Below are 16,245 nucleotides of genomic sequence, written 5' to 3'. Positions count from 1 at the left end.
TCTACGGAAGGACATTTATATGATTGCTGCAAATGATAATAAATCCAAGCCTGATATTAATTTTATATTAATACCGCCGTGCACCGAAGTGCGCTAAATGCAACGAACGTATTCATTGTTTAAACCATTCAAGTCAACGTACGTGCTAAGCCAAACATATTGTTATGTTTTGCCAAGATTAGCAGAAACGCGCATAGTCAGATTTCTCTCCGCTTGGATCATTCACACAATCTTTCCTTTTTCCACAGAGAAAGGAACAAAAACAAATCTTCTCGTTGAGATGAAGACAAATGTACAACGACTAAAGCAAGAATAATTCACGTAAGCTCTTTTCTTTTCGAAATTCGAACTTTGCCATCGGGTTAGGTTATCTCGGATCGTAGAGATAGAAACTGACAAAAAATTGAGCTTGAGCAAATGGGAAAGGTGTAAAAAATATAATTATTAAAAATAAAAGTTTTATATATATATATAAAACTTTTCTCTTTTATCGGTTTTAGAAGCTGTAATAAAAATTACAATAACTGTTTTCGCTCCGTCTGCATTGCGTAAAAAAAACTGGACTAGAAGGATTTTATATATAACTATATACAGAAATATTACGAAGCCGAATGTTTCACGTTAAAAAGCGGGACATCTCAAAGACATGATCATTTAGAACTCTGCCTTTGTCGCAGCATTACTTGATAGTCACGCAAGTACGAATAATCATTGTAGCATGCATAGGATATATAGGGGGTAGGAGTTACAAGCAGTAGTATAAATGGCATAAATGCATTAGGCCTAAAACGCTTGATCAAAACTGCATATCAATTTCAGGTACGATTATAAGATCTTTAAAGGCAGTTATCCTAACAATAATCGCAATGTTATTTAAATACCGGGTTACCGTTTAAAGTTAACTCTGATCAACTGGCGTGCCAGTTTAACAAAGAGCCTCCCTCTACATCTCGTTCTCTCTCATTATATATATATATATATATATATAGGGTGAGCTCCACAGGTTATGACAAACATTTGAAAAAATATTTATCTATACATAAAATTTGACGCAACATCAACTAGCCAAGGTAGGCTCTACTAGTGAAAATAACAAATCGTGGTTAATCACAAACGTAACACTTGGTATCGACAGACCTGTATAAAGCTTAGCAAAGTTACCAGCGAAAGATAACTATACGCCGAACTTTCTCCTTTGTTGATAAAAAAACAACATTGGTGAGTCGCTTTGCTTAACGCTTACCACGTAACGTAGAGGTCCCACGTTAGCGGTCCCGTCCTGACACCTGAATTTCAATACCGTTTTTGCATTGTTTGCACCATATTGTGTTGCGGCCATCGGTTGCTTGCCACAAGGCTTAACAGAAAACTGCTCACAACCCTATCTGCGTTCTTCAAATACAGTGGAAAATGCTGGCTAATTATGCCCGCGCCTCGTAAACACGAATGGTTCACTAATACTAAGTTGAATTTGAAAAAAAAAATAGTACTGGCGTTTTATTATAAAACGTATGTCAGATGCTTCGTTAAATGCGTCCATATCTAATAGAATACAAAAATAATCCTCTGTTTTAGGGGTATTTTAAAAACACATTGGGCGATTCCTAAAACCTATTTCTTATACCTATAGCGTAACAGGCTTGGATAATTTTACGGTTTAAACTATACCCCGCAGCCTTCGTAGCCAGAGAGAAAACAATGAGCAAGAGCCCCCACTCGGTCTGGATCAACAACAACCATCATTATCGTTATCTCCATTTCTGAGACGGTTACCAGGACACGACTAGCAACAACGAAAATATTAGTGGATAGACTGCTTTTTCCTACTTTACATTGGCTACCAATATGTATAACTAAGCTGATCATTTTTGGCCGCTGAAGCTGCAATGCAGGGAAGCCAAATGACGTAGCGTGTGCTGCGGATCATGATTGCAAGATCTTGGCAGGCTTGATAAGGGCCTTATGACCTCAGAGTAGGCCGTCAGCCTGTACCTGTCTTTCAGGTAACATATTGTTATCGCCACTCTTCTATCTCTCGCTTTAATTCGCTTTTTGTTTAGTTAGCCACTTATCTTGCCGTAGGCAAATACTTTAGTCAAATCGGGAGTCGTGCCAAAAAGTGTGCGAATGGTGCTTGCCCTTCATGCCCTGGTGTACGTCAAATTGCTAGACAATGTCAAAACATTTTACAAGACATACATGTATTAGTAGTAACTGTATTGCGTGGAAAAGCATATAATTTCTATATAATTTTTACGCATAAAAAATAGGTTTTGATTTGCTGCTGCAGTCTGCTAATAAACGAAATGGTTCCACCCTGAGCTACTCATTCCTGAGAAGAAACATATCTGATGTGATTAATTGTAAGCTAATGTGAATGACTATGCCAAGTATATTGGAGCATTTAGCTTCCGACGCTTATTGGCAACCACTAACACAGCGCAACAGTTGCATCCATAATAGACACAAAATGTGTTTCGTTTAACAGAGGTCTGCGTATAATGATGAGTAGCAGGCAAATTCATGAAACGCTGACAAAACGCACGAACGGCATATGTCCCCATGGGCCTAACTGCGCACTAGGCCAAGGAATGCGCTCATATAATTAAGCTTAGCTTCTGAAACTTACGCGACTATCTAAATATGAGGATCCCAACCAGTGATGGAAGCTATGCCATCACTGATAGCACGCATCTGTAGTGAAGGATGATACACACAAGAGTTGTAGACATGATACTTAGTCATCAGTTTTCCAACGCGTTATGCTGCGTGATATAATAGTTAGCGTAGTGTATATACTTACGGGAACTCGATCAGGATATTTCTTGCGGATCTTCTCTCCCTCCGCACGACGCTTCTCGAAGGTATGTTCTTCCTTATACTTAAACTTCATAGCGGTTTAGGTTGTAAGACTAGACAAACACACGGCGCAAATCACACAGATTTGAAGCAGTTATCGACGGTGACTTTCTACGGGGCGTTAGGCTTTCCTGCGGATCAGTGGCTCGATACTGTCGGGCAAATGGCGTTACCTATATGCTTGCTCTACGCGATACAATCGACTGTGCCAGGAGCGCTACTACCGCGGCCCACAGTGAATCAGCTGTTTAATGCGAAGCGGCCTAGACAGCTGCGCAGGAAAGGGCGCTCTACGCAATCAACTAGATCGATGAGAGTTAACGCAACTCTTCTAGTTCTTTAGGTATATATCACATATAAGGCTGCAGCGTGCGATACATCTAAACAAATTATATCATTATTTTATATCAGATTATATCATCTGTACATTCTTTCTTTCTACGTACATATATTTTATATGAGTTCGTCGTATGTTAGCACCCCCGCTGTAAAAGCGCCACCGCTTTAGTTGAGGATCGCTGCGCGGGTTCATTCTGCCCGCCATCTGGCGGATAAGCGGTGAAACATCGGCAAATCTTCTTCCGCGTACCGCGAAAACAATTGCATTGGTAGGCCGTCAACAATCAACATTTTGCAACCTATAAAATGTTTTTCCCGTTGTGCATTTTTAAATCCAGCTTGAAGACGCATCACGTATGGCTCTCTGAAAGCGGTGTACTGAATAAAACAACTCAGAGTTGAAATGGAAGAAGTTAATAAGATACATATGGCGGAAAACACGAAAGGTATTGTATTAAATTGAAGCCGGATGTTTTGACCCCGCCTCTATATATAGGCCTGTTGCCATGACGAGTCTCTATTAGAATAAACTCTATAGTTATTAGTGTTATTATTTTCATTTTGCGTTTAGAAACTCATTCTACGAAACTAAATTTTATCCATCCTACCATTCAGTAAGTTCCATTCAGTAAGGACTATCCTACAGTTTCCAATAAGAACACAATATGCAAATCCTTTAAGAACAATTGGATATACAAAAGAACAAAATTTAAACAGCTGTCATATTCATTCTATAAGAACTGAATTATTAATAGCTATAAACGTCCGCGCTTTTGAGAGCCTTTCTATTGTAACAACTATGGAAATTAGTTTAATTAACGGCAAAAAAAGAACGGCGCGATGCTCACAAGTCCGCCAGGAACATACTACTATCGTTTTAACGGCATTTGATGATAACGAATGCATGTGCATTAAAATTCAAAATTATTATTTTATAATAATACGTTACAAATTCTAACGAAGAGTTTACCCAATGATGAACGAAAAGCGCCACTTTTCAAACACATCAAATTTTTGAACTTATTAATAGAGGGATTAGATTTATTGTAACAAGTGTGACTACATTACAAAAAAAATTACATTATCTATTAGGTTCAATAATAAACGTTCCGAGTTTACCGTCAGATGTTGCCGTTAAGCATGGCTTCAGACACCTTGGTCTTTTCGAACGAATCGTATGTCTATGCCCGAGTTGTAATGCAGACCACTTCCATACTTCTAGGTTTATTACGCAAACAGGTTACCACTGCATTTTGAATTTTTTTGAGAATGCAAACCGGTCCAATAATTGTCCTTCAACCTTTTACTGAACCTAAAGCACAAATATCATTGCTCATTTGCAAATCTAGAGATTACCTCTGCTTGTTATTAGTCTTCTCGCAGCTGTTCTGAGGCTACCACGAAGCCTATCGCGTACGATCTGTCAAAAATTTGTTACCGAGCCACTGCTATCCCAGTATGTCCAGATTAAAAATCAGAAGAATAACTATCTATTAATGTAGCATATTTCCTACCTTTCACTTGTTCTGCTAAATTGTTTGCAAACTCACGGTACAGTTTTGGGACTGATCACTAAGATTTGTCCTTTTTCTATCATCGTTATAATTTTATTATATTATAAGGCCTAAGGTTTCGGTTCCTGTTGATCTATGATTATATTTTCTCGCAACCACAGAGGACGACAGTCGGCGCAATATAACACAACGGAATTATTATTATTCGGATTTTTTCGCGCCTTCACACCCTAAATATTGCACACCTGATGTATCTCGACCAAAAATCTAATTCATCTATTCTCTCTCTATTCACTCTGAGTTTTTTTTTACATTGGTTATGTCTTTGTATCAAAGCTTAGCCCGAAGAAGTTATTCATTTAGCAAATCTTTCGCGAAGCCATTTTGTACCTTGAGATTTTCTGCTGCGTCGATAGTCAATATATTATTTATTTATATGTTTGTACTGGTCGTCTTTACATTTAAAACCGACACAATAGCATGCATTTTCTTTATGAGATCATTCTGTTTCTTAGATATGTCAAAGCTTACGTGGAAAAAACCTGTAATTTTTACATCTTGAATAGGTTTACTCTAGTTTTTTCAGGTTACATCTGACTTTGTTTGGGTTTGGATTAATTAGTACTAAATCGATCCTGCTTCACGTGGTTTTTTGTAAAATAATTTAATTATATGTACATATTTTATAATTTCTCAATTAGTTAAAGATAATATTTTACAAAACAAATTACACAGCTTCTGCAAATTATATTTTTGCGTCACCACAGCTTTGAACAAATGCATGTTAAGAGTGGATATATGTTAAATATACCTGACGACGAAAACAATAAAATTGACATATGGAATAAGAGGATCATAGTAATTAGTATCTGAAATCTTAAGCTCTTCTAAACAAATCGCTCAAGCCGGCATCACGTGAATTTGTCATAGTTTTAATAAAAAATTTCTACACATGATCAGAGTAATTTCATCAGTGAGCTTAATATTAGAGAGATTTGTTTTCAATTTAAAAAAGCTGCAATGAGTTAAGATCGATTAAATTTACACCTCTTTGGCCCTACTCTAAAAAAAGCATTTCATTATTGCATTTCATACCTTCTTATTCACCTTCCCACGCATCCCAAGAGAAGTAAGCTTGACCCTCCTGACAGTTACGCGGCCTTATTGTTTTCCATAGTAGTATCGAAGAGAACATTTTTTACAACCATACTAAATTAAGATTAAGTATGGCAATTATAATCCACATGATTCGTTCACCAAAATAACTAACGATTCATATTATGAAATCCATTATCAAAGTTGCAATATCATAAATGGAATATTTTGTCTGCATAAGAAGTATAAACTTGTTCACCGACGTAACTAAACTACATATCCTATTCCTAGTTTTGCGCGATGGTTACTCACTGTTGCGGCTATATATATATGTATTGTAGATCGGTTCGTTGCTGCTGCTGACAGCTTACAACAGAATAGAAGAAGTGCGCACTTGTAACACTTGTTCACGAAGGGCATTAAACGACATGCTACATGATGCTTGTTGCTACTACTGATCAAACTGTTGTCTCTTCGCAGTAAACTAGTGAAAGTGTACTCATCTAATGTCGCGGAGGTCGTTGACCTTCTGCATTGTCGGGATAAACACTCGATTCCTTCCATTCAGCCGAAAAACTTATATAATGACAACTATGACTTTAGCCGATTTAAATTAGTTTGAACGTGATTACCGATACGTGATAGCTGTGTAACCTCATGGGAATGTCCACTGGACAACCTGATAAGAATACACGTACTAGAGAAGATTTAAAATCAACTCCGTATAGTTTAATCTAACCCCTAGCTACGCACGTTTGAGACTAAAGCGATGCCTCATAAACACTTAGCTTTCAGTAAGAAATTCAGTAAGAAATCGTTGGAGAAGTATATGGTTTCTGCAAACAGCTCTTTGTCATGTAACAAACAATTCAGGAGGCATTTTGTGTAAATCAAATGAGCTTACTATGGTTTTTATTACTTAACATTTCATATTATTTAACAAAGCTATAAATTTCAAAGCTAGTAGCACTTTAGTAACACTATAATAAATATTAATCTATTTTTATACCAAATCTTTGGATAATAAAAAGCTTAGTTTTAAACGATAATTTGTCTAGCCTAAAATATTAGAAGCTACACAAAACTCGTATAGGTCATTAATAGGTTATAATACTTTCACCATAGATAATAGCAAAAGGCCTTAGTATTGTAGATATGACTATAAAGCGTTTCCTAAAAATTTAACGGAGGAATGCTTAGGCTATTATGCGTGATAACTAATGAAATTAAGTGAAAAATTACATCTGTTCAGCACCATAAAGCTGATCCGTAATTATTTTTAACACATAGAGTACTGAACAAAAAAAAAAAACACGAGAAAGAAGTATTCATTCAATCGGCTTTTTTTCAACCCGTAAAACGTATGTTCGTCATAGCGTGGTGGACAAGACGTTTACCTCTCAAATTCAAGGGAACTGGAGATTTACGTTCGCGTCCGGGCATATATACATACTCTGCTTCATGGTGGAAGCTAGCTGTTTGAAATGACGCCTAACGGCTGAACTACCGCATGTAAAAAAATAAATTTTCTACTGACGAAGTAGCAGCCAAATGTTTATATGGAAATCTATGTAGGGGACAGTCGTTCTTGATTCTGATCGAAAACTTTCGCCTAGATGAAGAAAAATGCACTACATGTTTCTATACCGAGAATGTATATTTCGGCGTGGAATTTCTCAAAAATCAATTATTGTTTCAATCTACTTTTCAGTATTTTTTTAAAGGAATAAATATTAGTCGGAAACCTATGGCGGCTGGCATGAAATACACTTTAATTGAACATATTTTTCATAATATTCTTTCAAAAATATTCTTTAAACATTTTTTAGAGAAACATTTAAATAAAAAAATCAATTTTCTTTAAACCAATTTTCTACATTAATTAGTAAATCTTAACGAACAGAGTAAGATGTGGTACTATATCTAAAATGGTAACTTTGGCATAAAAAAGCATACAAAAATTTGGAAGGTTTTTTGCTGCTGTGATATTGAAATAAACATTTTTTACAAAAAAAGTCTATGCAGTAGGGGTGTGTCTTGATACCAGTCGAAAATTTTCAATGAGCTGAATCAAAATGCAGGATGTGTTCATTTACCTAGGTCTCATTCCTAAGTCAATATGCCATTTGAAAAGTGACAGGTTAACGTAGTGCTCTATGTACAGAGATTTTCTTGACGGCAGCGGATATCTAATTACTATTGCAAATGCGTCTGGTTACGAACGATAATTATCAAATGTATTAAAAAACGATACTTATTTCGACAGCATGAACACCATCATCACCTCAACAGAAGTGGCAATTTTATTTTTTTTTTATTACAACGCCCGGATCCGTCCAACATTTCACATAATATCGTTCGGCTATCGCCTTCACCACTTAGAGCTAACCACTCGACCAACACACTTTATATTATGTTTCTTTGTCCGTTGGCGGTTTTTAATCTAACCGTACCTAAAGTACATTGTTAATCTGTGGTTTAACAAATGGACTCGAACATAATACGTTCCGCTATCGTACCGAGCAAGTGGTGTCGCAGCCTTTCAATCATATTCCCTAATAGTTGTAACCTAACCCCACTACACCGTGGGGTAATCACCGACGCTTACGCTGCTACGAATTATTGCTATTGACGAATGTTTTTTATACCAAACTCTATATTCAGTCTAACTTCATTAGTATCGTTTTTGCCAGTAAAATGCTTCTGTACTAATGTATCGTAATCTCAAAAATCTGAATTAATCGGTTCCGGTTTGCCAATCATTGTTAAAGGTTAAATGTTCCTAGCTACCTTTATGTATTCTTTTATATATATATATATATATATATATATATATATATATATAGAATAAAGAGCCTACTCAAGGGCCTGTTTGGCAACAATCGATGGATTGTTGATCTGTTCTCCGAGCTGTTCCAGTATATCTTTTCGGTAGTCGTCGAAGTCACCATCAATCTCCTCGATTGTTTTATGCTCGATGACCCACAGTTGACAGTCCGTCTCACGAATCAACCGTTCGTCATGGGATACAATTATTACACCGCCTGCATACATTTATTTGAAAAAAATTCTTACAGTTGTCTTGACCATCATAAAAAACTCATAGGCCAGGTCTTAGAATACAAGTCATCGTTTTCGAACTTGTATTATTAAACCTTTGAAGTACAGTACCTTTTCTGATCTATAAAACGTATGCTACATTAAAATTTTTCCAAATTCTAAATATGTACAATCGAGACACAAAATTCGACTGATCAAACATGTAAAGAAAGGTGGCGCTTTGATATTATTTGTACGTATGTTACAGATAGGCCGCTTAACGCAGAACCTGATAATCATCTCTATGACTTAAAGTAAATTTTGTGTAATCAACCAGGTCAATTGATGGTGTTTGTACTTACCTTCATATTCAGAAATCGCTTCTGCCAAAGCATCGATACTTTCAATATCTAAATTGTTAGTTGGCTCATCAAGAATGAGGACATCAGGAGCCTTTAGACACAACTCTGCCAAGGCAACACGGGCTTTTTGACCCCCTGAGAGGTCGCTGTTTTTGATTGTGTGTGCGTGAGAAACAAGACCAAATGTGCCTAGCTGCTTGCGAGCGTCCTGGTAGTTCAAATTGAACAGTCTTTGCAAGTATTCAACCGGACTCTCAATTGGGTTCAAGTGTTCTCCAGAATGTTGATCGAATTTGCCAATACGTAGTCGGTGGTTTTTGCGGACTTCACCCGTGTTTGGCGAAAGTTCACCGACGAGTAACTTGAGGAAAGTCGATTTACCAACACCATTGGGTCCAACAATAGCCACTCTTGAAGACATGTCGATACCTTAGTAAACACAGACGTGAAACCAAATTGGGTGCGTTTGTTAGTAAGGGTTGCTAAAACACGAGTTTAATACGATTGAGTTTGCTAGCATATACAACTATGGTCAAAACGCCTCGTTACAGAATCACAACTTCTTATTGAAATTTGTATTATTAAAGATATTTGTTAGTAACTTGGTTTTGTGTCCCACCAAAATCGATATTCTTGAATAGAGGGGGTTGTCCAGGATATCCAAAGTTGACATTGTAGAGTCCGAGTACAGGAGGCTGTAGTGGCGGTGGATTGGGGAAGCGAAATTTAACAATATAATCGCGAGGCTTTGCTATCAATGTTGCCGGGATGGCTTCCTCTTCCGCAGCTTTCGCTGCACTTGTACTGCTGCGACCTTTTTGTTGTTTTCTCGTTAACGCTTCCACCTACAACAGTATACGGAATAAGAAGAATGGATAACTCTCCTATTGAGCAAAATACCTAGTCGACATGTTTCTATGCCTGGAAAAGAACTCAGATACATCTCACGACTGTATATAGGGCTGGAATGTTTAACAACTAGAGTTGAAAAAGGATATCGTGTATAGTTTTATCACACCGTTTTCTTTGTTGCTTGTTTGCTGCTCTGTCCGCTTTGCTTAAGAGCCTTCAGTTTCTTTTCTTGCTTTTCATATTCCTTCAGCAACTCTTTTTTCTTTTGCTCATGCATCTTTTTAAATTGCGTGTAGTTTCCTCGATAATAGAAAAGCTTTTGAGTATCCAGGTGAATGATATCCGTGCATACGTTGTCCAGGAAACTCTGATCATGGGATACGATTAGAAGTGTTTTCTTCCAGCCTGTAATTTATTAAGTTTTTAGTTGCATTTTTCAACAATAAGGATTATTGAAGAATAAGGAAACTATATAATTGTTCATGCCAGGAATGAAATGCTTTTGTTAAGGGAGAAAAACAGACTGAAATTTAATAGACATATGGTGTAAATGAAAATCGAAGCTAATAAGCCTGCTCCACGTTCCCATCGATTTTAACCAAAACTGTCAAGAATTATTGAGTTCTTGTTTCGTCCAAAATTATTACAAAATCATAAAGACGTATAGTCTTGTGGCTAAATAATTGTAACCTACCAGAAGTACACGTGTTTTAAACTGGTGCAGGTAAGCGCGAGATTGTTTTCGCTTTCTTATCTTACCCTGTAGGTAATTATCAAGCCAGATGACAGCATTTAAATCCAGGTGGTTCGTGGGTTCATCTAACATAAGCAGCGTTGGTTCCATAAAGAGAGCTCGAGCCAGGGATACTCTCATACGCCAACCTCCAGAAAATTGTTTTGTAGGACGATTTTGCATCTCTTTATCGAAACCCAGACCGGCTAAAATACGACGAGCCCGAGGTTCAGCTGAATCTGCGCCAATCGCCTGCAGATCTTCGTAAACTTCATTCAAACGTTCTTGGTCCTTTACGTTGCCTATATAAAGGGAACTTACAACGTTAACCTTCAATAAAAAAATGTACTATTAATGATCAAAGAGAAAAAAAGTGTGCCTAAATGCGTTCTGCCTTCAGAGCTTTACAATAATAAAGGGTTGCATAGCACGTAGAGTACATAGCTTCAAATTATTCCTTATGCCCATTTTATCATTCTGGATGTTCTTTTAAGAAAATGCATACCAGAAGCAACAGATTTCTCCAGTTTCATTTGCTCTTCTAGCAAGCGAAGTCTTTTCGTATCAGCCTTGATAACCGCTTCTACGGCAGGCGTGTCATCAGCAATTACTTCCTGTTCACAGAGGAGCACATCAATACTCGACGGAATATTCAAGGATCGATTGGCGATATGCTTCAAAAGTGTCGTTTTACCATGTCCATTTGGTCCAACAAGGCCATAACGCCTTCCTTTAGCTATCAACAGAGACGCATTGACAAATAAGTCCTTGCCTCTGGCGGATATGCTGAAGTTTTCCACCTTAATATCCACGGCATGCTTCAACTGAGCCTGCTGTACAGCACTTTTATCGACCTGAGACACGGTGAACTGGGTTGTATCAGTAACACCCTTAGGCGCCGCCATGGCATCAAGAGTTTTTTGATAGTCTTGCTGTTTCTTCCACGCTTTGCGTTCCTTTCTTGACATTTTGGCTAAAGCTGGGTCATCCCCCATCGATTCTAGTTCTTCTTTATCGTCAAAAACATCATCGCCCTCAGCTAGTTCTCCAGGTTCATTTTCGTCGCCATTTATCTCGAAATTTTCTAATTCCTCTTCAATTGATTTATTAGGGGGTCTATTTTTTTCCGCGTTCGCATTCCTCGCTAGACTTTCTACTTCGCTTTCTTTTTTTAGAGACTTTCCGTCTAACTTGTCCTTGTCATCGGAATCATTTTCAGTACCATTTTGACTTTTTTTACTTGCCGATTTGTCAGCTTTTGCTTGCTTTACCTTCTCGGGTGGATAGTGTTTTGTAGCAGAGCAAGATTCCGCTTCAGTCTTTAAGGCCATCAATTCAGCCGCTTTTTTCGACTTTCTGTCTTTCTTCTTGGCTGAAACGAAAACCGAATACATTTCATCAATAACGCTAGAAAAATAGTGCTTGGATTAAAATTACGTAAAAAAATATACCCAAAATTTCAATATGAATTTCAATTGATGAAATTATAGTTAATAAATACAGTGTGTACGATATTGCAATTGCGGTTTATGAGATTTAAACATTGCAGTCAGATATCTAATGGTTTGTGCCAATAATAACTTCATAATCCTGTTCAAATAACATGTGCGAACATCCATTTCATTAAAATAACCGGGAACACTAACTTTCAATTACCCAAAGTGAATTTTCATGGTCATTAAAACCAAAAAGTTCACCCGAACTACCCAGCTATTCCGTAATTGACACAGGTTTGATTAGAGAATTTAGTGCTATGTGAAACAGAACTATGTTAAAACTAAGTTAAAACCCAGTGCAAGGTTATATTAACCTTGAAAACATCGTTTGGTGTACGTGAGGCTCTATAAAGAAATTACTGGAGGGACATGCGATCCTTATTTTCCTTTTTGTGTCAGTCTTTTAGTTCTGTTCAGACACACCTAAATGAATCAGCTGACTGTATGATGTCTTCCCACGACGAATTGTTTGTGCTTGTGCGGTCTACTAAATGCTGTGCAAACCATTTGCTATGATTCATATGAAGCGTATTAAACGAAGCAAGATAACTAATATTTGTCCACTTAGAGGTACATAATATGACCTAACACGAATTGCTGCCAAACCTAACAGGTAACACACATAACATCAATCAATATGACACAGGCGCAACGTACCACGCAATTTTATCCAAAAACAAGATTACGAAATTGACTAACTCGGGAAAAACAAATCCGATTCGTTGCAGCTTGGTAAATCAGGACAGATTCTACTGGCAATTGATACAAACCCTGATCGTGAATTTTTCGCCATACGGTCGCGTTAGTCACATGGCAAATCGGAAATTATAGGTAAACTAACCTTTGTCTTGGGCGTCAATCGTTTTTCCATTTTTTGTGTCAGCAGGAGAATAATCTATGTCGGCGTCGCCATGTCGCGACTTCTTTTTATCAGTCCCCTTCGACATTTTTTAGGCACGCATTCAGTGATTTCAAACGGTACCGACTGACAGTTATAATCAAAGTGTTGTGAGTATGTCAGTTGGCCGGCGCGGTCCGTTCACGTGGAAAAGGCAAGAAGAAATTCGAACACCTTTCCCGTCAATTGCAATGTCTAGTATACAAGTTTACGGTGCTAATGTCATGTCGGCCCATGTGCGCCACATGCTGACTTCATTGGCTAGTAGCTATCGTCGTTTGTATTTCGATTATTTATATCTAATTATAGAGGGTTTAAGGTGGAGCTGGTCGTACGTGTACATGAGTGTTAGTAATGAATTATCATTAACACCTTGCTCAGCGGAAGGCTTCAAGTGAACGTTTCAGCAGTTTGATAATGGATCAGAAAGGTTTACACGGTTTTAATTGTTTCACTTTTCAACTATCAAAATCCCTTTCGATTGTTATGTGCATAGCTGAACAAACCAGTGATTGAAATCCTGCTTACTACTTGCCCACGTACAAACAAGCGTATAGTGTTGTTGTCATTCTAACCGCTAAGAGTTAATTTGTTGCTAACGTAGGCTGGCATGTGAACCTTGATTACTCAAACATTCATTCACAAATGTGTCTCGCAATAGAAAGCTATATGTGAAAAAAAACTTTGCATGCTATTGTCTGTAATGTCACAGTGAAGTAGATGTATGGATGCTGCGATAATCGATGTTTAAAGTTAAACCAAGGTTTGTCATTATGATACTGCATAATAATTTCGGTAACAATTTTGATTGAAATATGATCGTTCTTCTACCTCAAATCGACCTTGCTTTTTTTACAGCTTTTTATACCTGGATCGGTGTTATATTGATAGGCGAATTATATCAGGTTCACCTTTTAGTTGTATCTTTCTTTTCATTTGCAGCGAGTAGCTCATCAACTTCTCAACATGCTGAACAGTATTATAAAACGGCGCATGAGGTTGGATTAAATCCAGGGGATGCCGGCGGACCCCAAGCGCATTTTTTCGAAAGATTCCTTAAAGCTAATTCTGATGTTAAAGACGAAACGATTCAAACAGTCAGGTACATATAGCACACATTTTAAGATTCGGCTTATATTGATACTCGATTTGTGCTCTTTAGGCATATTTCGACGAAAACGCGCAGAATGCTTTACATCGATACTCTTATTAAGGTCGATTAACACGTTGCAGACAAGGTTACCTTTTTACATCACGGCTCCGTGCAAGCCAGAAAAAGAAAACTGGCAAGAGCAAAAGGCATGTCCATAATCTTCTGACAGCTCGAGATCGGAAAACCTTGGGAATATTCGAGATAGAAACGGGTGACGTCACATATGACACCTTCCTTAAGGTTCATGATTTGTGGAAAGGCTATTTCAGGGTGAGCTGTTACCGCACTGCTATCCCAATAATTTTAATCTTGTTTGGCTAGCCTTCCAACTATTGACATGTGAATTGGTTATCGCGTTAAATCAGAGACACTGGTCGCGTTTGAAAACGTTGGTTTACAAGAGTAATAGTCCCCAGCTTTCTAGTAAATGATTTACTTAGTCTATATCTAAGCCTACCTCACGTAAGTTTGAAGTCTTAACCTTTTTACGTATAGTGCTCGGGTTACGATTCATTTAAGCAATAATCTATTCCTTTTTGAATACCGCCTCTTCACTGTTTAATCTTGTACTTGATTTTAGTAATATGATTTTTTTTACCTTTTTTTGACGACATATACAACTGTTTATTTTTTTATACTAGAAGAATATATTTACTCAATCAATAATAATAATAATAATAATATCCATTTATTTTAATATAATATTATAGCCTGTTAACAGCTGAGCTGTATAACGAGCAAACCACGAGTTATATAACCGTGATACGATAAGGTGAAATATTAGTATTATTATTTATATACCGTAATCTGTACATAACCTTCTCGCTTAGCCACTACTCTGTTCTGTGTGTGTTTCTATGCAAAGTCAAAAAATGATTATTCATTGAGACGAGGCCGTAGGTATTTGTGCAAGTATTTACACACGTCTTTGTGCGACGCCGATATTTTCAGGAAGCAGTGGGTACAGAACGAACACAGTCTGCCGTTGAAGCATTACAGAGGTCCCTAATGAAAGCCGACTATACGGGCTGTCATTTTGTGGTGGCCGCGTCCAAATGCGCGTCTCTTGTAGGAACTACAGGTCTTGTCGTGCAAGAAACGAAAAATTGCTTTAGGTAACATATTTTATTTTTTAAAGAATATACCGAACTGTCTAGCTAAACTAAAAAATGTATCATAATGCTTAGTAACAGTACCAGTATTCTTTAACAAATATTCAGGTCATATAAATAGAATAGAAAAGGTTTTTTCGGTTTCAGCTAAATTTTCATGTGGGAGAGTAGTATGACTTGGAAACACAAGGCATTCTTACCTAACGTGCTTATATTTTCTGCTATTTAGGATCATCACGAGGACTGACCGCATTCTATGTATACCTAAAAAAGGTTCGCTTTTTGCATTCACCCTCGACGATAAGTTGTTTAAAATTTACGGCTCGCACTTCCGAAAACATGGGTTTGAGCGCGGAAAAACCAAGTTCAAAGTTACTGAAAATATTGACCTTTAGTTTAAATTCTAAATAGCTCAATCCTCACCATTCGTCCATAAGCTAAGAGCAGAGCAAAAATTTAATGCTAATTAAGGAAGATTGTGGCGAAGCGTGTCATGAGCTCCTTTAGTTAGGCTGAATAAATAATTGTAGGAATTAGCTATAGTTCGTAAATATTTCATTATGTGCATTATATAGATAGTAATCAGTGTATTTATTCGTAAGAAAAGATGTTCAATGTATTCACTCTATATCATGTAACTAGCCCCCAGGTCTTTGACAGAATCAAGCGAAATAAAGAGCAGCCATATATACTAACAACCGAACTACGGCATCATGTTTCTGGGTTTTCGGATTTGCTATTTGTCTTATTATTTTATTATGTATGATTTTTTCCAATTAAGGCTAAGACCATT

General features: G+C 37.2%; 2 protein-coding genes across 5 annotated transcripts; one reads left to right on the top strand and one right to left on the bottom strand.

The window, feature by feature from the left end:
• Positions 1-3,445: 3,445 nt before the first annotated feature.
• Pop4 (ribonuclease P/MRP subunit POP4) lies at positions 3,446-16,155 on the top strand. 4 transcript variants are annotated; one of them, XM_086969316.1, is made up of 5 exons: positions 3,446-3,644; positions 14,130-14,289; positions 14,421-14,610; positions 15,292-15,421; positions 15,682-16,155. In XM_086969316.1, exons 1-5 carry the CDS (start codon positions 3,602-3,604, stop codon positions 15,861-15,863), a joined length of 705 nt encoding a protein of 234 aa, XP_086825442.1. In that variant the 5' UTR covers positions 3,446-3,601; the 3' UTR covers positions 15,864-16,155. The 4 variants fall into 4 exon arrangements, with proteins under 4 accessions (XP_086825442.1, XP_022693215.1, XP_022693229.1 ...); XM_022837480.1 differs by having other exon boundaries at positions 3,449-3,644; positions 15,292-15,455; XM_022837494.1 differs by lacking the exon at positions 3,446-3,644 and adding an exon at positions 13,443-13,617 and having other exon boundaries at positions 15,292-15,455.
• On the bottom strand, positions 8,062-13,362 carry LOC111262802 (ATP-binding cassette sub-family F member 1). Its single transcript, XM_022837369.2, has 7 exons — positions 13,131-13,362; positions 11,299-12,165; positions 10,820-11,095; positions 10,227-10,465; positions 9,828-10,053; positions 9,209-9,637; positions 8,062-8,851 (listed from the first exon to the last, which is right to left on the bottom strand). The coding sequence occupies exons 1-7, from the start codon at positions 13,234-13,236 to the stop codon at positions 8,664-8,666; spliced, it is 2,331 nt and encodes a 776-aa protein (XP_022693104.1). The 5' UTR covers positions 13,237-13,362; the 3' UTR covers positions 8,062-8,663.
• Positions 16,156-16,245: the final 90 nt, after the last annotated feature.

The sequence above is a fragment of the Varroa jacobsoni genome, unplaced genomic scaffold (assembly GCF_002532875.2).
Source record: "Varroa jacobsoni isolate VJ856 unplaced genomic scaffold, vjacob_1.0 scaffold_74, whole genome shotgun sequence".
NCBI lineage: Eukaryota > Metazoa > Arthropoda > Arachnida > Mesostigmata > Varroidae > Varroa > Varroa jacobsoni.
This window is presented reverse-complemented; position numbering and strand designations above follow the sequence as displayed.